The sequence below is a fragment of the Magnolia sinica genome, chromosome 2 (assembly GCF_029962835.1).
Source record: "Magnolia sinica isolate HGM2019 chromosome 2, MsV1, whole genome shotgun sequence".
Lineage (NCBI taxonomy): Eukaryota > Viridiplantae > Streptophyta > Magnoliopsida > Magnoliales > Magnoliaceae > Magnolia > Magnolia sinica.
Window position 1 is genome coordinate 41,104,208 of NC_080574.1, and position 23,053 is coordinate 41,127,260.

The following is a 23,053-nucleotide window of genomic DNA, read 5'->3' on the forward strand; positions in this document are numbered from 1 at the left end:
ATCGGAATTTGAATATCGATGATATCGAGGGAAGTGTCGATTTATCGATAATTTCAAGAAATTTTCCTATAAGCTTGCTGGACAGATTATGTCTACATTCGATGACATCGACCATGCCTCGATATGATTGATATTTGAATATTGATTTTATCGAGTGACCCTCGATCCAAGAAGAACAACCTGAAAAACTTGCTAGATAGATTTGTGTCCCAGACCGATATTATCGAAGGGCTTTCGATATCATTGATATTTGAATTCTGAGGATATTGAGGAGCTCTTCGATATATCAAAGATTACATGATTTGCCTTAACAGAACTTGGACACAACATACTTGATGTCGATTTTATCGAGTCTACTTCGATGGACTCGAGATTCAAATTTCGATGATATCGATACATCGATAATTCCGTCCAGAGATTTTTGTGGTTGCTGGATGACTTATGTCCTCAATTTGATAATATCGAGTGAGCTTCGAGGACATGGATAACAAGAGTCTATTTTATCGAACCATGTATCGATAAATCGACAAAGGTAGAAAACTTAAAGATTTTTCTGAAGTTTTGAAAAAGTTTTCTAACCAAAAACTTAAGATGTTCTTTCCAATTTTTAAGGGTTATAATTACATGGTGTTTTGGGACATGCATGGGATATGAGACTAACATTTACCTGTGGTGAGTTCGGGCACACGTCCTGTTGAGATAGTCGCTTGATCAATCTTCCTATGAGGCTCCTCTATATAGCTAACTCAATGCTCATGCTAATTGACAAACCAGGGCACTTTCAGGGGAGACATATATTGGTAGCTCTGGAGATAAACCATCCGAGCACTACCACTCGACCAGGTAGACATTGGATTTCCTTCATTGTTTGCAGGGATATCATGTTGAGCAGTGCTTTTATCTTCTCAGGATTCACCTTGATGCCTCTCTGGTTGACTTGAAACTTAAGGAATTTGTCAGAACCGACGCCGAAGACACATTTGGCTGGGTTCAGCTTCATCCAATACATCAGGAGGATTGAAAACGTCACTCCGAGGTCGGCGAGGTGGTCGGATGCTTTAACGCTTTTGACAAGCATGTTATCGACGTAAACTTCCATTGTTTGTTCGATCTGCTTGGCAAACATCTGATTCACTAATCTCTAATATGTTGCCCCAACATTCTTCAGGCCAAAAGGCATGACCCGATAATAGTAGAGCCCTTTGTCTGTGACAAAGGTGGTCTTCTGCCTATCTAGGGGATGCATCGGGATTTGATTATACCCGGAATAAGCATCCAAGAAGGAAAGGAGCTTGTGACCAGCCATATTGTCGACCAGTTGATCGATTCGAGGTAAGGGGAAGCTATCTTTAAGGCAGGCTTTGTTCAGGTCCGAGTAGTCGACACAGACCCGCCACTTCCCACTTGATTTCTTCACCAGGACCATATTGGCGATCCAGTTTGGATAATATATTTCTTCGATGAAGCCGACGTTGAGGAGGTTGGAAACTTCATCGGCTATGGCTATGTATCTTTTGGCATTGAACGTTCTTTTCTTCTGTTTCACCGGTTTATGACTCCTGCCCACATTCAACCTATGGACCATGACATCGGGAGAAATTCCTGGCATATCCCCGTGTAACCAAGTAAAGACATCCTTATGTTGCTGTAAGAAAGTTATCATTTGAGACCTCTGCTTGAAATTCAGTGAAGATTCGAGTTGAATAGTTTTGCTCGGGTCGGCTTCCTCGAGTGGGACGGTCTCTAAGTCCTCGGGGGGATCCTCCATAGGGTCGAGGGTGTTGATGGTGAGGGTCTGCTTTACTGACCCTTTTCTCATGGCTATCGCATAACATCTTCGTGCTTCACGCTGATCCCCTCGGAGATATCTGACTCCTCCTTCAGCGGGGAACTTCATCATCAGGTGGTATGTGGACACAACTGCCCTTATCACATTAAGGGAAGGTCGGCCCAAAATGACGTTGCACATTGACGACACATTGACGACAAGAAAGTCCACAAGAAGTGTGGCTTGGTGTTGTCCTTCGTCGGCTGTCACAGGAAGAGTAATGGCTCCCTCGGAGATCACCCTATCTTTGGCAAAGCCGTGTAGGAGGGTTTTCAAGGGTCGGAGTTGTGACCTATTGATTCTCATTCTCTCGAAGGCTTCAGAGTAGATGACGTCGACTGAGCTTCTCGTGTCGAGCAAGATGCGGAAGACCTTGCGGTTAGATATGGTCATAGTTACCACAAGAGCATCGTCGTGCGGGTGCTAGATCTCGCGCGCATCATCTTCTGTAAAAGTCAAGCTGCAGGGATCGAGACGGAGCTCTTTCCTCGGCCTTTTGGTTAAATGGACATAGTGCTCGAGGTCCAAACTCTAAGAGTGGGCTTTGTGAGTTCTGTTTGAGTCGCCTCCACTGAATGAATCTCCATAAATGGTTCGAATTTCAGCAGGTTCTTTAGTAGTATTGCTCGGACGTTCTTCTTTCTGAGCTGACTTCTCCTTCTTAGCATATCGACGCAAGTAACTCTTGCAGATAAGGGTCTCGATCTCGTCTTTGAGGTCTACACAGTCGCTCGTATTGTGACCATGATCATGGTGGAATCGGTAATATTTGCGCTTATCTCGATTCTCTGTGTCAGTTTTCATGCAGACAGGCCAGTTTATGAGTCTCTGACCCTTGATATCTAACAATATCTATTCCGCGGAGGTGTTGAGGGAGGGTGTAAGAATGGAATTTGCCCTTGGGTCTTTGGCTTAGCTGAGATCGCGAGGAGCCCGGTCGTCAGGCTTTTTGCTGGACGACCGAGGTTCTTCGTTCCTTTGCCTTTTTTCTTTTGATGACGTTTTAGTAGCTTGGATGTTCCTGCAGGAGTTGGAGAATTCCTCAGCATTGGTATACTTCTGAGCCCTGCTAATGAGCTCGGCCGGGGTAGTCGGTGGATTTTTCCCAATTGAGAAGGTGAACTTCCCTTCTTTGAGGCCGCTGAACATGGCTGAGAGCGCCATCTTGTTGTCGTAATCTTCCACTAATAATGCTTGCTTGTTGAAGCGGACAATATAATTCTTTAGTGGTTCTTTGTTCCCCTGTTTGAGGGTGAACAGATGAGTAGTCAGCTTCCGACTCTTCTTACCAGTGATAAACTGGGTAAGGAACAATCTGCTAAGCTTCGCGAAGGAGCTAATCGATTTCGGTTTAAGTTGTTGATACCAACTCCGAGCAGACCCGGAGAGAGTTATCGAAAAGGCTCGGCACATCATGGCATCCGTAGCCGACTGGATTTGCATCCACGATCGGTATAATTCCACGTGCTCTGAGGGGTCTCCGAATCTGGAGAATTGGATGATAGGGGGCATCCTGAACCTTGACGGCATCACCTCGTCCATGATTGCTGAGGCGAAAGGAGGCTCGGTCTCTTCCATCATCGTCTGGATTGCAGTTGGGACAGACGCAGAGCGCTAGTCCTTCTGAAATGCCTTAAAGTGGTCTCGGAGCTCCTTAAGCTGTGCTTCCAAAGTATTCTGATTCTTAGCTATTGTCTCCTGGAAGGCATCCATCATGTCAGTTGTCTTGCCGCGCCTGCTCCTCTCTAGCCGATGACGGAGGTCGGTAGGTGCTAGAGCCAAAGTGGCGGATACATAAAACTGTTCCATGTCCAGAGCGGGTTCTGGGATTCGTGTGGATTGCTCTTGGGGCACTGTGTCGTGAGCACGGTCGGGATCTCGTGCGGACTGTTCTTGGGATCCGCTGGCCCAGGAGTTGACCGGTTGCTGTCGTGCTTCGGGCATTGGGGTGGCTTCCATTAGGTTTAATGGCGGCTGCTGATTCTACTGCGCCTTCATTCGGCTGATTTTGTCTTTCAGTATCTAGACTTCATTTTGCAACGCCTTGTATTTTCCTCCTCGGCTCCTAGTTCGTTGGGACGGTCCTATTGGAGCCGACTCGGTATACAGTAACGAAGAAGACTGGTGTTGCCCACTGGGTTCGGGTTCCACTACTATCGCCTTTTTCTTTCCTCTCGCCATTTTCGGTGAATCCTACTAGCTTTTCGTTTGTGTTTCCCACAGATGGCATTAAAAAATGTTGATGTCAAAATCCGGATCACCCACCACTTAATGTTGTGGACCTTCGACAAACCCTGGCCCTGTGCAAAAGGTTAAGCAAAGGAGACTCTAGTTAAGACAAAGAACCCTCCGATGCCTAAGTTAGGCTAGGGAATCGGGGTCTAAGTCGTATGTAGGGAGAGGGTGCTAGATCTTGCGTACCTGTGGCAATAGGGTCCTCTGGCATTTATACTTGTCGGTAGAGAGGATTGCGTCCATTAATCTCGGCACGATTTACTCAATCCGGCTGATATTGCAATCATATCTTAATGGCGCGTATCTCCGGGCAAGATCGTCGGTCACATTCGCATCCAGATCGATATCTGGGCTCATCGTGGCGAGTATCATCACGGGCTTAGCCATGGCCTCGGCACATGACGTGTCTCTGCCTAGACTCGGCCTCGGCCTCAACATACGAGGTATCTGTATTCTGATTCGGCCTCGGATCGTACAGACATGAAGTTGAGTACTAATAGTCGGAGTTTGTTGATAAGTCATTGGGGTTGGAGTTCATCTACCAAAGCTAAGGATGAAGATCAGGACACAGCTCGGCCACTCCCCTTCAGACAAGGACAAGCATTCGGATCAGCTGATCAGGATTCTGGTTCCGAGCCCTGACTTGGGAATTGGTCCTTAACGTCGTATCCTCCTTTCGAGGCCTTGCTATCGGATTCATGTAACCTTGGCTGACCCCGATTGTCTTCGTACGAATTTCCCCATAACAATGATGATGGTTCAAATTTAAATTTGGTGAATGTTTTCTATGGTTGTTTATACCCTCAGAGGTTTTATAGTGAACCAATCATATCATAGGGTGATTATTGGATTTTCCATTAAGAGGGAAACTGGTATAGGATTGCAACTTGGGTGGGGTGGGTTGGGTTGGGTTGGGTTGGTTCGGGCTAAGGGACAGCTGAGCCAAAGAAAGCTCCCCAACACGCAATTTGACTGGCTCCAATTTGACCCCAAGGCGCCCAGCCCAAACTCAACCTGATTTCCTCCCTACCTGATCCAACTTGACCCAAATACTTGTATTTATTCCCAACCCGACCGATATTTGTTCAAGCCGAACCCAATTTCGATTGCCATTATCCAACTTGGACCTAAAATAAGAACCTTGACAACCCAACCCAGCCCAGCCTCACCTGAATTCGAGTTTGGTCAATCTGGTTTAGGTTGATCCAAACCTAAGTTGCAGCCCTAGGGTGTTGTTACATTACTTGGGAATAAACGATTAATAGTTTCTCTCTAAATGTTAGGGTTTGATATAAGATACTTCTCCCTTTTGAAACCTTAATCCGAAAGAATTCCTTTCCTTCTAGAAAGATCTGATAAACATTATTAAAATAGGTAGCAAAGTGCATAATGTTCTATTCTTATCTTTGGTTGAGAATTAGTATCTTTGGTGGACTTTGTATCATCTTTAGTAAAAAAGAATCATCATTGATTGAGAATCGACATCTCTGGTGGGCTTTCTTTTATCTCTTCATCTGGCTACAAATCCTTAGTTAACAAGGTTTCTGATCTTTTTTTTAATTTAATTTAATTTAATTTAATTTTTTCAAAAATTTTCACTTTCACATCCATGGTTCCTGATGCACGTGCCTTCTTATGCACGTGTGCATTTGTAGGTGCAAGGACTTAGCATGTGCTACTGAGCTGGGTGTATTTATTACTAGATATGTTTTGTGGATCCATGACATGAATGAGTTTGTAATATCATGGACGAAAGAAAGAAAAAAAAGAAAGAATTACATGACTTATGGGCCATGGAGACATTTTTCATGGGCCATGGTATCATTATAGTTGGGTCCTGATCTAGATTGCTTCATCTAATGGGTCTCCTTGGAGATGGACTGCCCAAAATTTCCTGATTGTAAAATCGAGGCCATTCAATCTTTAGTCTTTCTTGGACTCAACGTGGGAGATTGATTTTTTTTTTCCTGAACTGTCTATGTAGGGTGATGATGGAAAGCTGTGATTGTCCTATCAGGGAGATTTTCATGGCATTTCCCTATAAACGGTATGGATCATGCAAACATGGGCCCACCTAAGAAGTGACTAATCCCTTCATTAATCTACCTCCATTCAAATCACCAATCATGGGGCTGTTAACAGGCTGGGCCTGACTAGTGATAATGGCTTCAGCCCAGTTTCTAATAAAAATTATGATTTTTCTTGGCCTACCCCAATCTAGGCGTTTTAATTTCCACGCTTTCTCCGAGAAAGAGCACTTACTTACCGATGTTGATCGAAACAATTTCCAAAGCACAAAAGAAAATAAGGTATACCAGTAAGGTCGTCGAACTATGTGGGCCCCACCATGATACGTGGAATCGTTTGAACCGTGCATCTCTGGTGCCTCGCCTCTCGGTGTTGATAACTTGATATGCTCAGCTGTATACGGTACTCAGTTAATCCAATTCCATCTGGCACAGTACAAAATCATGCCTAAAACACCTACAGTCACTTTGTTGGGCTCATGTTAGTTTTGGAATTGCCTGAAATTCTGTGGGACCTCTCATCTAGGTGGGATGCACATAGTCGACGGGTCGGATGTCTGAAATACATCTCGGTGGGTCCCACAGAAAATTATGAAGGTTTTCAATGAGCTGACATCTAGTTTCCACTATTTCCTGTGGTGTGGCCTACCGAAGTCATGGATCAGGTTGGATTTTGGATGGTAGTCCTACCAGGGAGGGTCACATCTGATGGACGGGGTGGATTTCTACGGTGGGGGCACATAGTGCTCAACCTTACTGGAACATTTTCCTTCTTATTCTTCTATGTTGCTGTGGTAAGAGTAGCCAGCTATATGTACGAAATTGGAACTGTTCATCAGGTGGGCCCACCTTGTATGCTATGTGATTAAAAAAAAATTGGCCATTTTAGTCATAAGGTGGGCCACTTTCTCTCAGAGACTACTACTACTGCCGATGGGGTCCACATGCTGAGATGATAGGACGACAGGAACATCCACGTTCTGAATTCTAAACCATTCGGTGGGCCACCATGCAAAACTTTATGACGAATGGATGGCTATGATGGTCGCTTATAGATGAAGTTACAGTGAATGAGAATCCATTGCAACCGTCCATTCTTTTTGTATGATGGCCGTTCACTTGATCAATGGACTAGGCCAAGGGCCAGATCCTTGGGCCAAGATTAAGGGCCCAAGTCCTAGGTCTAAAGGCTGGGCCACCCGTCCCAATGCCACCCACCAATCTTTTCGCAATACAATTTGATTGAACATCCAAACGCCCCAGTGATCAACGGGCGGGATTACGACCCATGGACCCTACGTGTGGTCCACTCTAACAACTCTAAATCCAGCCTTCACGTTAGGAATCTGAGCCTATGTTGATTGACCAGTAAAACCTCTGCGGGTCCGTTGTGATGACTTTGACCAATACATATGGACCGTTCTTCGGAATGTCCCCTAATTTCAAGGGTGGTGATTTGATTTCTCCAAGGGTGAGATTGACTACCAATCTTTCTCCTGATTAATTTCTAGAAGGTCACTCACGAGATTTGCGGCCTAAATGTGCTATCTTTCTTCAACCACCCATGGGCTAACATCATTTGAGCCTTTTCATATGGGGCGCGGTTTTGGTGAGTCCGAGGTAACAGATTTGTGGGTTAGTCCCTGACCGTGGGGCCCACCTTGATGTATGTCTTGTATATCCACTCTATCCATCAGTTTTTGCAGCTCATTCTAGTGTATGATCCCAAAATCAAAAGCATATCCAATTCTCAAGTGGACCACACCACAGGAAACAGTGGTCATTGACCATTAAACGCTGCTTGGGCCGTAGGAATTTTTTAATGGTCAATAACCACTGTTTCTTGTGGTGTGATACACTTGAGATTTGGATCTGTTTCATTTTTGGGACCATCCCCTAAAATGAGCGGGAAAAACTGGTCGATCGAGTTGATATTCAACATATATATCACGGTAGGCCCCACGGTTGGGGACTCACACACTAAGCTATCAACCGGACTCACCTAATCCGCGCCCTTTGAAATGGGTGTCCTAGAGTTGTACACGAGTCGAGTTAGCTTAGTTCGCTTGCTAGACTCGACTCAGTGAAGCTTGACTCACCTCGGCTTGAAATTGGAATCGGACCGAGTCGAGCTGGTTTACAGAGCTTTAAAAAAATTCGAACCGAGTTTGAGCTTGCTCGAGCTCGACTTGACTCGGATCGAACCTCAACTCGAATTGACTCGGATGGAATCGAATTGGTGACTTAGTTATTTTGATATTGATGCTACTCGCCGGGTGTTTGATGAAATAACTTAGCGAAGTGTTGTTTTGGGTGCATACATTCTCCGTGGGATTGGTTGGTGGTGAGGAATGAATGCATACGAAACAAATCACTACAAAAGAAAAAAAAAAACTTTATATTATAAGGCTTCCCTCATATCTTTATTTTGATGCTGCTCGCCAAGTGTTTAATGAAATACATGTAAAGTAATGCTACTATTTTGCATTATGTGAGAAATTGAAAATGCACTTAACTGTTTGAGAAAATGTCGCATAGGCTCGAACTTGGTTTGAACTGGCCAGAGTTGCTGACTGAATCGAGCCGAGCTGGCCAGTTAGGAGCTAGGGTTAGATATTAGCCGTGCTAAGCTTGACTTGATTCAACTCGTGTGCAGCTCTAGGTGTCTATCTTTCTACTCGCACTGAACCATAAAATGGAATTGTAGGGTCTTGATGCATTAGGATGTGTATAGTGTTCTTGGCCCCCAATGTGCACTTACTTGGCCCACCTAAACTTTGGATCAGTGTCCACAAAGTAGACAGTTGAGAAGAAATACAACATGGTCATGCGAAAGAAGCTAAAGATATGATCTTTCAATCTAAAGGATTTTCACGGTATCCCATCCATGGTGAGGCCCATCATTTCGACAATTTACATGGTCAAATGATGGGCCCATCTTCACAAAGCCGTAGGGATTCCAACATGAGGACGCCATTTGTTATCACCACTAATGACCAAATAACACATGAATGAATATATAATACACCCCCCTTGCCTTCCTTATTCAGAAAAACAGTCCCATGGCCCACCTACACCATTCTCTCCTCCTTGTGCTCCCTCTCCTTCTTACCCGCAAAACAACCTTAGCCGGCCACCATCACCACTCTGATCAATGGCTTAAGTGTAGGAATAAAAAGTTTTTTAAAAATAGATTTGAAAAATCTCGAAAAATAAATTTTGCCTTTGTTAACTAACTTGTCTTAATTGTATTTAGTTGAGTCTTACGTTGAAAATTTGTTAAGAAAATTAAGCCGTTATATTAAAACTCATCACTAATATTTGTATTGGAAAACAAGGGTATCTCATGGAAGCCCATCGTATATACCAAAAAACTTTATTAATCAAATTTGATGTGGGACTAAACCCATAACTCATAAAAATATATAAAAATTTTAAATTTGGAGGGATACCAAAATATTTGAAATTCCTCATTTATTATATATTTTGAAACAAAATATAATATTCTCCTACTTGTTTCAAAATAAAAAATATTTCGGTTTAATGCATAATAGTTGTGCAATAGTGCCGATATCACCATATACTTGAACTGATATTAGAATAAGTAAGATAAATTTATAGGAACTAGGTGACAGCATAATCTTGACTCCGAATTATTTTTGTGTAAATCGCAAGTACATGCCACTTACACAAATCTTCCTCTGCTAGTGATTCTTTGGTTCGGTCTTTTTTGGTCATGCACCATTACCTGAATTTCATGAGTGTTATAGAGAATTTAGATAAATTCTTATGAGTGGCCTCCACTTCCACACCTATTTAGGTGAATTCCATTAAGTGTATGAAATATTGTAAATACTATCAAATATATGGCTATGAATTAATTAAGAGTTCTAAAAATTCATCATTATGCGTTATTTCATCGATCTGTTACACCATAGAAGGGGCTCATTTATATTAGTACAATTATTTACCTTATGTCTTCTTGTTTAACTATTGAACATATCTAATGGGATCTCCAATTGTATAGGTTAGGTTGCCGACACTAGCAATTCGTATATTAGGCTTAACAACATTCCCTTCGATATATCATTGACTAATATTTTAGATAGTCATTTAGTTAGAGTGTAAGACCCGTATCCTAGCTTGTACCGTTCCATAGGCTTTCGCAGTCGTCCCGGTCGAATTCCGGCGATCCGCGATCTGTTATCGGCATTCGCACATGACCCTGAGTCGCATCCCGTATTTTAGAGTCAGCTCGACCCGAGATTTGTACCCTAGCGAACGCGCCGTCACCGTGATTATGATACCGCGTCTTGCGCGCCGAGGCGATACCCAGGCCAAGAGATGTGGGCCCGCGATCAGTTCGAGAAAACACTGCGCATTTGTGAAATCTCAAGAAAATCTCTACAACATGTCAAATCAATCTTATCAATTAATCACATGTCAAGTACTTGTCTTATCCTCAAAAGTAATCCCAAAGTTAAAGCAACCCATCCCTTACATTTCAAGTACACATCACTCACTCCATCCATCACCCATCCCTCTCTCTCTTACAACCTCTCTCTCTCATCTCTCTCTCTCATTCTCCCAAGTAACCCAACGTCCATGGCTTTCTAAGGAGAAGAAGAAGCCATGTGTGGCCCACCTTCCTACCACCCAATCTCACCCTCCAAATCGCATCTATACCATTAAATCATGTTCCAGGGAGCTCTAGGATGATTTGGCGGAAGAAGGAAGAAGAGATCTTGAGGTGAGTATTCATCATCTCATTTTTTTATTTAGGGCCCACATGGTGGGACCCATATGATGTATGTATTGTATCTTGTATGGAGGAGCTCGTAGTGGCAGAGCTCCTCCCACCTCATCCGATCTCCCTCCCTCTCTCTCTCTCTCTCTCTCTCTCTCTCTCTCTCTCGTGATGGGTGTGGCCCACTTGATCCTTGTAGTGCAGCCGCGGGGACCCACCTGATGAATGTGATTCATCCAGCCATCCAGCTGGGACAATGGAGCCCACCGTTATGTATCTGATTTACGTCCAAACCATCCATCTGGATGCTGGACGCTGGACTCCAACAATTTAATAATTATAATAATACATTGCATTATATTACATTATATGGTGGGCCCCACGTGGGACCCACTTTGCTGGCGGAATGGCTGGTGTCTTTACACAGCTATATAGCTGCTGTACTGAAGTTAACAAGCACTGCATGTCTGATCATGTGATATCCAAACCGTTCATCTGCTGGGACCACCATACCTGGCAATGGTGTATGACGTCACCAAAGTTCTGTGGGCCCCACCGTGGGCAGGTGTTAGATCCTGACCGTCCAATCTTGGGACGTCCAGCTGCTGGACTGTTTAAAGGAGAGAACGGTGGGTCCCACACGTGTGGACTCACCTTTATAGTATGTATTTCGTCCATGCCTTCCAGACGCATGGGTCCCACCTGCAGTGACGTCCACCAGTTCCGTGGGTCCCCTTGATATATATGTTATACCACACCGTCCCTCCATATGGCGTGGCGCACCCCACACGTGTGGGTGGGACCCACCTTAATGTATTTATTATATCTGCTGGACGGTGGCCGCACCTTGATGTGTTTGTTTTATATCCTCTTCGTCCATCTTTTGGGACGATGGCCCTGATGTACGTAGGGCCACCTTGATTTATGTGTTGGTGGGCCACGTGGATGTAGACCCAACCAAGATGTATGTATTGTATATCCCCACCGTCCAATCTGCTGGACGGTGGGACTCCACCACTAACGTATGTATTCTACATGCCGTCCACCCGTTCTGGGATTGGGCCTACCCCACACGTGTGGCACGTGTGGGGTGGTACTTACCTTGATGAAAGTGTTTTATATCCACAACGTCAATAATTGGACAGGTGGGAGTCCACCGTGATGTATCTGATTATCCAGGCCGTCCATCCCTGGACAGTCCTGTTGGACGCACATGTGATATGTGCCATATCCTAGCCATCCATTTGATGTGGGTCCCACACAGTAGCAGCTGCTGCCACTTTGACATCGATCAGCAAGTCCTATGGGACCCACCTTGATGTATTCATTGTATCTGTACCGTCCGTCTAGACGGTGCTGTGCGGCACAGCCCTATCTTGATGAATGTGTCTTCCATGCTGTCAGTCCATCCAGACCATCCAGCAGTCTGGACGTGCTGGTGGGCCCCTCCGCGATGGGCAGTGCTATGTGGGCCCGTGACGTAAGTACTGTATCTGCACCATCCGTGCAGTGGCCCACCATGATACAGTGCTTCATCTGTACCGTTTATCTGTGGACCCCACTGGAGGTATGAGTTGTATCTGCAAACCGTCCGCCCATCTCGTGAGCTCATCTTAAGGCTTGAGATTAAAAATAAGGCAGATCTAGTATCAAGTGGACCACATCCCAGAAACAGTGGGTTGAACGCCTACCATTGAAACCCTTTGGGTTAAAGAAGTCTGGACCAATATGATATTTGTTTACCCTCTTAATTTAGGTCTTTATGACCTTATGAACACGTTGATGGAAAATAAATACTGTGGTGGGCCCACTGGGATTTAACAGTGAAAATCATTCTCACCACGGCTATTTGTGGTATGGTCTAGATGATCTCCCGATGTGATGTAAGAGAGGCCCTACCTTTGAGGTATTTATGTCCCATCCACGGGGCGCAACTTGATGTATATGAGGCCATTAGTGCGGCCCATTGATGTAGCCCACTTGATGTGTATAAGGCACATGTGTAGGGTCCACCTATTGTGTATTCGAGGCCCATGGGTTGTAGCCCATTGTGATGTATTCGAGGCTCATGGGCGAAGCCCGATGTGATGTATGTGTGGCCATTACGTTGCGTATTAATCCTTTATGTGGGCCACTCCTTGGGAGCGATGTTGGTTAGATGTCCACATAAATATGCAATGATGGTTAGATGTCCTTATTGTGACCTTCCCTTAGGCCTTGTTAAGCCCATTCTTATTGATTCTAATTGTCATGACCGATTACCGATTCGGATTGACGTAACGGATTTATCGATTCTGATTATCGATTGATTCCGATTGTCATGACCGATTGCCGATTCGAATTAACGTGACCGATTTGCCGATTCTAATTATTGATTAATTCCGATTGTCCTGACCGATGCCGATTCCAATTGACGTGATCGATTTGCCGATTCTGATTATCGATTGATTCCTACTGTCATGACCGATTGCCGATTCCAATTGACGTGATCGATTTGTCAATTCTGATTATCAATCAATTCTGATTGTCATGACCGATTGCCGATTCGGATTGACGTGACCGATTTGCCAATTCTAATTATCGATTAATTCCGATTGTCGATTCTGATTGACGCGACCGATTTGCCGATTCTGATTATTGATTGATTCCTATTGTCATGACCGATTGCCGATTCGGATTGACGTGACCAATTTGCCGATTCTGATTATTGATTGATTCCGATTGTCCTGACCAATTGTCGATTCCGATTGACACAACCGATTTGTCGATTTTGATTATTGATTGATACATACTGTCGTGATCGATTGCCGATTTCGATTGACGTGACCGATCTGCCGATTCTAATTATCGATCGATTCCGATTGTCATGACCGATTGACATGACCGATTTGCCGATTCTGATTATTGATCCATTCTAATTGTCCTGATCGATTGCCGATTCTGATTGTCCTGACTGATTGCCGATTCCGATTGATGCTACCGATTTTGCCGATTCTTATTATCGATTGATTCTTATTGTCATGACCGGTTGCCGATTCCGATTGACGCGACCGATTTGCCGATTCTTATTATCGATTGATTCTTATTGTCATGACCGATTGTCGATTCCGATTAACATGACCGATTTTCGATTCTGATTATCGATCGATTTCGATTGTCCTGATCGATTGTCGATTCCGATTGACGCGACCGATTTGCCAATTCTGATTATTGATTGATTCCTATTGTCGTGACCGATTATCGATTCCGATTGACATGACCGATTTACCGATTCTGATTATCGATCGATTCCGATTGTCATGACCGATTGCCGATTCCGATTGACGTGACCGATTTACCGATTCTGATTATCGATTGATTCCTATTGTTGTGACCAATTGCCGATTTCGATTGATGTGACTGATTTGCCAATTCTGATTATCGATCGATTCCAATTGTCAATACAGATTCCGATTGTCAAGGCCGAGTATCGGGGCCGATTTCGATTGTCAAGGCCGATTGTATAGGCCAATTCCGATTGTCGAGGCCGATTGTATAGGCCAATTCTGATTTGTCGAGGTTGATTGTCGAGACCGAGTGTCGAGGCTGATTTTGAGTGTCAATTCCGATTGTTGAGGCCGATTGTCGAGGCCTATGTGATGAGGCCCATTGTGATGCATTTAAGGGCCAGGCAATGGAGCCCATTGTGGTGTATGTTAGGCCCATCATGATGTGTATTAAGCTCTTGAGTGAGGCCCATGGTATTGTATATCAGGCTCTTTGTGAGGCTATAGGTCCACTATATGTTAGGCTCTATGTGGGCCACCCTTTGGGGACAATGTTGGTTAGATGTTTACATTGTTGAGGCTGACTGTCGAGGCCGATTGTCGAAGCCGATTATTGAGGCCGGTTATTGATACCGATTATGAGAATGTGACGGCATAACATCATGATACATGCTCATACGCATCATCTGCATGTTTATTATGAGATGTGATTGACCGTTGCATATGCCATAGGGCAGGTTGTTCATGGGGCTTCTTGATAGGCGGAGTTGCCCCACATGAGTGCACGGTATGCGCAGGATTGATGCATGGTTGGACTGTGTGACTCATGCATCTCGCATTTATGTGACATGACCACTATACGCCCTAGCGACATCAGGGCCGTAGCCTCTACAGGTATTTCGTGGAGGGCCAGATGGGACACCGAAAATCTGTTCTACATGGGGTGCTATAGATATCCTTGGGTGAAAGTCCCTAAACCCTCTTGGTTTCAGAGGTTGCTCTAACGTCTACACCGAGTGGATGCATGAGTGCATGAGGGCCGTATACCATTAGGCCGCGTCTTCTACTGTGTCGTGGTTGGTTGGAATGGGGTACGACCTTACCTGCCTGAGAGGAGGGGGTAATGTTAGGTTGAGTCTAACCAACTCGAGGAATGGGTCCGCTATCAACGAGCCTGACCCGATATTGGCAGGCGGATAGTGAGGTCTCTTCCACTCGCTTTGTTACGCGCGATGGGGCGGCAATTTAGTTTGGAGTGTAATAGACTCCAGTGATTTTTCAGAGAGAAACTGTATGATATGTGGACTTATTGAGTAGGAGTTGCATACTCATGCATTCATTTCATTCACTATCCACTCGGGCTGGTGGTGCGCAATTAATTGTTGTGTAACTTCGTATGGCCAGGATTTCGGTTGGGCACGAGACTAACCCGAGATCAGGAGTTTACCACATTGAGTCTGACTATCCAAATTTAGGTATGAGACTGGTTTGGATAGAAGTCCCTTATGGTGGACCTCGTAGCCTGCGATACTACGTACCATCATCCCGACTTCATACTCCAGTTTGGTCATTTCATTCGCATCGCATATTGCATTGCACCCTCAGTATATAGTATTTGGCTTACTATCTCCGCATTGCATAACTAATCTACATTGCTTCCTCAGTATATGATATTGATTTATTATATTTTTTGCATCGCATAGCCTGAATAAGGCTGATGGTATTTATGGGCTTATCAGCATGTTTTCGCATTATTTTGATATTATATAATTATGAGGTTGTCAATATTTTCGCTTACTCTGATTACTCTGATATTGCTTACTTGGCACTTACCTTATGCACACACTTTCACCACCCACTAAGCTTTCTATAAGCTTATGCACGATAGATGCATGCAGGTGGCGTTAGGTTGCAGCAGCGTTGAGCTTATAGCATGTAGCAGACCTTTTGAGCTTGATTTTCGATATATGTATTTTCTTTTCAGTATTGTATTCAAATGATTATATTAGTGGATATATGATGATGATATTGCCTTTGTGATTTGGGTAAACTTGTGGTTATGCTTCTTATGAGATAAATGTACATTTAAAAAATCCTCCTTGTATGATTCCGAGTTCGGAATCTGGCATATGAGTGCTGGGAGCTGAAAATGGGGTACTGTAGAGGCTGTCGGCACCAGATTCGGCGATCGGGATTTCTGTGAGTCCGATCTCCGGGTTTGGGGCATGACATAGAGGATCTACCAAATTCTTTTGTAACTTCACAAACTCAGTAGATATGATTCCATTACATAATACGTGTCTGACTACGTTGTGTTTAAGTTTAATATGCCTTTTCTTTTCATTATATATTTTACTCATTGCTTTTGTTATAACTGTTAGACAATCATAATGAATAAATACAATTGATACATGCTTTGGCCATAACAGTACATTAGCAAAGATATTTCTAAGTTACTCGACTTCTGAACCAACATTTTTTTAAGACAATAAACTCGGATTTCATAGTTGATCGAACGATATACGTCTATTTGGTAGACTTCTAAGAGACCACTCCTCAATTTAAAGTAAAAACATATCCACTAGTGAATTTTATTTAATCTGAATCAGTGATCCAGGTAGCATCATTGTATCCTTCTAATACAGGAAAATAATCATTATGATGTAAACTATATGTCATACTGCCTTTTAGGTATCTTAGAATTTTAAATAAAGCATTCTAATGCTCTTTTTTAAGGTTATGTGTATATGTACTTAGCTTTCTTATTATAAAAGTTATGTTTGGTCTAGTGTAGTTTATTAAATATATGAGGCCGTTAATTATCTTAAAATGTTCCAATTAAGACATACTATTATTTGTATTTTTTTATGAGAGTCACAGTATAATCATAATGTGTATTGTCAGGTAAACGGTCAAAATGATCATATTTTCTCAATAGTTCATCAATGTAATGAGATTATGATAATATAAGACTACCATCTTTCCTGGTTACTTTAATACTTAAGATTACACTAACCTCTTTGAAGTTTTTCATGTCAAATTTAAAAGACAAGAATTTCTTAGTCGCATTAACTAATTTAATATTATTTTAAATAATAAGCATGTCGTCAATATAAATGTATAATAATATTATAATTTCTAGAAAATTTATTATATACACTTTTATCTGCATCATTTATGTGATAACCATTTGATTTCAAAATACCATTAAAATTTTTATGCAATTGTTTAGGAGCCTGTTTTAGAACATATAGTGACTTGATTAGTCAACACACTTTATTTTACTTACCTAATATCCTATAACTATTAGGTTTCTTCACACACACACACACACACACACACACAAAAATATATTTTCACTTCTAAGTCTCTATTTAAGAGAGTCGTCTTATCATTCATATGATATACCATTAGTTTATATATGTAAGTTATTGATATCAAGACTCTAATAGTTGTAATACTAGTTACAAGAGATTAAGTATCTAAACAATCTATTCTTTAAAAAAAAATTAAAAATTATTAAAGACTTCTTTTACTAACTTAGCTTTAAACTTATCAATAGTTTCATCTGATTTTAGATTATTTCTAAATACCCATTTACGGCCTTTGGTTTGTTTCCAAGTGGTAAGTTTATAAGTTTTCAAGTGTTATTGGATATAATAGATTATAACTCATCATTTTTTACTTTATCCCGAAAGATTGCATCTTGAGAGTTAATCGCTTTTGTATAGATTGTAGGATCATTTTCTACTAAGAAGGTGTAAAAACCATATCTTGTGTTTATTTCTCTTCTAACTCTAGTGTTTTTTGTTATTTCTATCTCTTTTACTACCTGCTTGTCAACACTTTTACTAGTAGACACGATATTTGATCTATTAACTTCCTCTATTTTTATAAACTTGGATTTCATAGAGAATATGTTCTCAAATCACTCCACATCCCTATCCTTTATAATTGTATTAGAATTTATAATATTATCCTTAGTCTTTAGAATTAGAAACCTGTAGGCTCCACTATTTTATGCGTACCTTATAAAAACACATTTAGTCATTTTAGGATCTAGTTTTCTTTTCTTAGTCTTATATAATCTTATTTTGGCAAGACATCTCTACATTTTAAGATATTTAAAACTAGGAACATAGTACTTATAAATTTGGTATGATGTTTGTTCAAAATACTTAGAAGGAATCTTATTTAATTAATATATAACAAGATGACGGAATTACTTTTTCCAAAATATTTAAGGATAAGTTTGAACTGTTTAACATAGCATTCATTATTGCCTTAAGAGTTTTATTATAACGCTCTACTATGATGTTTTTTTCTGGTGTTTAGGGAGTTGTAGTTTCGTGAACTATCACACTTTTTTCACGCAATTATCTAAATTGAAAAAATTCATATTCTTTTTATCGATCTGTTCTGAGTCTTTTAATTTTTATATTTAAATGATTTTCAACTTCAGTTTTATATTTAGAGAAAGTTTCATCTTTGTTCTTTAACAGATAGACTCTAGTAAACTTAGATTAGTCATCTACAAAAGTTATGTAATGTATTTTTCTACCTCTAGACATGTGATTTGTAAAATTACCTAAGTCATTGTGTATCAACTTTAATAAAACAGATGATCGTTCTATTCGTTTAAAGGGTTTTCAAATAAATTTTTATTCTACTCACATTTTACATTTATCAAATTTTTTATTTGATACATTAGGTAATAAATCTAAAATTTTCATTTTTTTCAAAGATGTTACATTCTCATGACCTAATATATTATGTCATATATAAAAAGGTTCAATGATATAAAAAATAAATGTCTTCTTATTATTATTATTGAATTCATTGACAATGAATAAACCATCACTACAGTATCCCTTACCCACAAAAGTTTCATTCTCAGTCATTACAAGCTTATCTGAATAAAATACTTACGAGCTTGTTTAAATAAAATACCAACTTGATGCTAACCTTATTGAGGAGAGAACCAGAGACCAAGTTTCTTTTAATGTCAGGCACATGTAGGACATCATTTAACATTAGAGTCTTCCTAGAAATAAGTTTCAAAAGTACTTTCCTTTTTTCCTACAACTAGAGAAGTTCTATCACTACCTATGAACACTTGTTCGTCATTTTCTTATACTTACTAGGAGGTAAATATGCTACGATTTTTTTACACGTACCGAGTTGTACCAGTATCTAGCACTACTCCAAGTTATTTACAAGAAATACTTTTTATACCATAGCTACTACCATGACACATTCATTATTTATTTCTGCAACATTAGCTTGAGGCTTATCTTTGTTTATCTTAAGCTTGCATGTTTTAATGTGATGCCCAGGTTTTCTACAATTATAACAGTTTTATTTTTTCTTAAATTGTTTGTTTGCATTATTCGTTTTGAACTTGCATTCATTGGCAAAATGTCCAGGTTTACCACAGTTAATTATTATATTTTCCATTGTTCTTCTTATTATTTTCTTGACTTGATTTCATAAGATTTACCTATGAATCTATCTCATTTGTATTTTCTTTTTGGTCCATACTTCTATTAGTTTCCACTATCCGTATGCATATAATTGCAGTTTCTATAGAGACACAATTTTTTTAATGTTTTATTTTATTCTTATATTCTTTTAAGGAGGACGGTAGCTTTTCTGTTAGCGCTCCTAATATAAACACTTCATCCAATTTAATTTCTTCTGATGATAGTTCGTGAAATAGATATTGAAAATCGTGAATCTGATTTGTGACAGGTTTATCATCTGTCATTTTATAGTGAAGAAAATTAGTGATTGTATGTTTCTTAGTGCCTGTATATTTCAGAACGTACTTTTTTTTTTATACAGTCCATATTTTCTTATTGGACTTATAAGAAACATATACATTATATAACTCGTTGGAAGAAAAGTTCAGAATATAATTTTTACAATTATTTTCATCTACTACTTCAGTTTGATATGCTGGATTTGTAATAAATGATTCATACAATATGTATAAAACTTTAAAGGTGGTCAGTGCAAACATAAGCTTTTGTTTTCACCATTTAAAGTGTTGTTTAGAAAATGTTTGATTTTGGCTAACTCAGTGGAAGTATCAATTGTTATGATAGCTATAGTGTATTTAATTCAACAAATTTGATTTCAAGATTGTTCAAATATTTGGTTGAATCAAATAGATTATTTAAAATTGAAAATAAAAGAAGAAAATAAAAGAAATGAGATAGAAGACTTATAGAGTTAAGTCGAGGTATGACGTGAGTCACTCGGCTTGAAATCGAATTTACTCCCCTTTAACAGCGTCCTAAGTGGAACATGTTTCCAGAGCAATCGATCTCTAGGATGTAATGACTATGACCTAATCCCAACGGTGCACTCACTAATCGCGGGCTCAAACCACTTGCAGTTTAACCCAAACGTGCTACGTTAACTCAGCGACGAACTCAACAGCCAAAAACTCGTAAAACATAAAAGGAATAAAGATTTTTTTACAAGAGTAGTTTTTTCTTTTTCTTTTTTGGAAAACAAAATAGAAGTCATTATATTGACTCTAAAGTGGTGCATTAAGCACATTTTTGAAAGGGTTTGGTCCGTTGGATTTAAACTCAATAGGTGCGACCAACCAACTAGCCATATCTCTCTATTTCAAAACAAAAAGGCACAAGTGTGAGTACACTCTCGCATAAAATAAAGTCTCAGGATTACCCATACACACCCGCACAAGTACACCCACACTCACCGCCATAGCCTATCCTGTTCCATGCTGTCCCATCGTGCATACGCACATAAACATGGACGAGGACTCAACTCAGGCTTGGCGTACGCATATGGGTGTTGTCAATGGCATATATTATAGTTATTTGTATAGCCCCTCTCTAGGATCAAATTTACATACTCCCTGAATGGGGCTCAAGTCCTAAGGAAAAAAAGCCTATCTTATATACAATAAAACTTTCTTTGACAAATTTGATGTGGGACGAAACCTACTACTCAAAAGCAATAAAAATTTTAAATTTAGAGGAAAATTGAAATATTTGAAAATTTCTCTTATATATATGGGAAAAGGTACCATGCGCTCGACCTCACGAGTCCGTCCCATGAGGTCGAGCTGTGTGGGCCCCACCGTGATGCGTTTCGAACATCTAACCCATCAGTCAGATGCACCATTCCATCATGGGCCTAGGTCTCAAAAATCAAGTCAATCCGTGACTTGTGTGGGCCACACCACATACAGAAGTGGGGAGGGGCCGTGCACCATTAAAACATTCATAATCAGTTTTTTGGGCCCACAGAGATGTGGTTTGCAAATCCAGCCCATCCGTTATGTGTGTCCCACTTGCATGAGGGTTCAGACCAAGTTTCAGCAGAATTAAAAACTCAGGTGGGCCCCACCAAGTGCTTTTATATGTTTTAACGGTGTTTCACATGATTTTAGATGGTATGGCCCACCTAAGTTCCGTATACGGCTGATTTTTGGGATATCCCATAATTTAGAGGGTACCCATCAAATGCATGGTGTTGATGGTCGACACGCATCACGATGGGGCCCACATAGCTCGACCTCACGGGAGCTAGTCGTGAGGTCGAGCGCATAGTACCTTTTCCCTATATATATATATATATATATATTGAAACAAAATACAAAACATACATATCATGTTGAATATGTATCGCCGATTTTAGTCCTCCAAAATGTTTACTTCTCTTTGCATGTGTGGCCCATTTAATAAACGGTGAATAAGGAAAATTTAAGGGGGAAATAGTGATTTTATTAATTTTTAGGCTAGGTTGGGCTCAGGCCAAGGTGCCAAGCACAATTTTTTTTGGGTTTCGCTTGAGCCTACTATGCTAGGCTCATGTTGGGTTCAAGCTAGGTTTGGGCCTTGGGTCTTAAGTGTTGGGCCGAGATCAGGCCTAGCCCGACCTGGCCCAAACCCGGCCCATTGTCTACCGTACTACCCAATGATATTGTCTTCATGTCCCTCTTTGTGTCTCTTGGTCTGATTTTCATACCAAGTGATTGTCATGGGGCGGCCCACCATTTCTCCATATAGGATCTTCTACATGCGATATGTTGGCCGAAGAAAAAAAAAAGTTGTATGGAAACTTCTGATACACCCGCTAATTATGTTGTACCTAATCATTTCTCAGCTAGGAATATTTGCATGAGTATTGTGATTAGAGACTTAATTTATTAGCGTTTGCCATTTATATGATACACGCAATTCATTATTTATTGTTGAAGGTGAAGCTATTGAAATATGAGATTTTTTTTTTTTTTTTTTTTATATTTATTTATATAGGAAGGCTGTTGTCCAGTTGCTTTCTAGTGATTAATTTATGTTACCTGCTAATCTATTCTGAAGCTAGCACCTGGCCCAGCAAACATAGCTCTCTTTATATATTCTTAACCCTCTATTATTTGCTGGTCAGAAATCAAAGGAATATGTGATTGGGTCACTTCTGGTAAATGAGCCGTTCATAGTGGGTCCCATAGCATGGACGGATTGGATCATTGAACCATTGGCCCCATTTATAATACTTTCTATGCGTACTAGCATGAATAATTCTTTGCATGTGTGACCCACCTGATCATTTGACCGACAGGGTTTTAGGACCAGGTTGTCCACACGATGTAAGTTGGGACCATAGTTCAGAAACTGAACTGAATGTCTGGCTAGGTTGGGTCAACTCGGAGACTTGATTGAGTCTTTACTTGACTCAACTCGGTATTTTAATAATTAGACATGAAGTTACATGTTCTGTTGACAATACTGCAAGTATGTTTTGGCCCAAAATATTTCCTCATTTGGTTACTTTCATTACCCGGGAGCCGTGTGGGTGGAACTTTCATAAAATCCACTCCGTCCATCAGGTGTACACTGCCTCATTTTCACCGTGAAACCTAAAAAAGAACATGATAATCCAACACTGAGTTGGGTCACACCATTGGAAA

The 23,053-nt window shown here is 40.9% G+C and overlaps 1 protein-coding gene across 1 annotated transcript; it reads right to left on the minus strand.

Annotated features, from left to right (window-relative positions):
• Positions 1-2,740: 2,740 nt before the first annotated feature.
• Positions 2,741-3,406, minus strand: LOC131225049 (uncharacterized). Its single transcript, XM_058220477.1, has one exon. It carries the CDS (start codon positions 3,404-3,406, stop codon positions 2,741-2,743), a length of 666 nt encoding a protein of 221 aa, XP_058076460.1.
• Between the last annotated feature and the right edge of the window lie 19,647 nt (positions 3,407-23,053).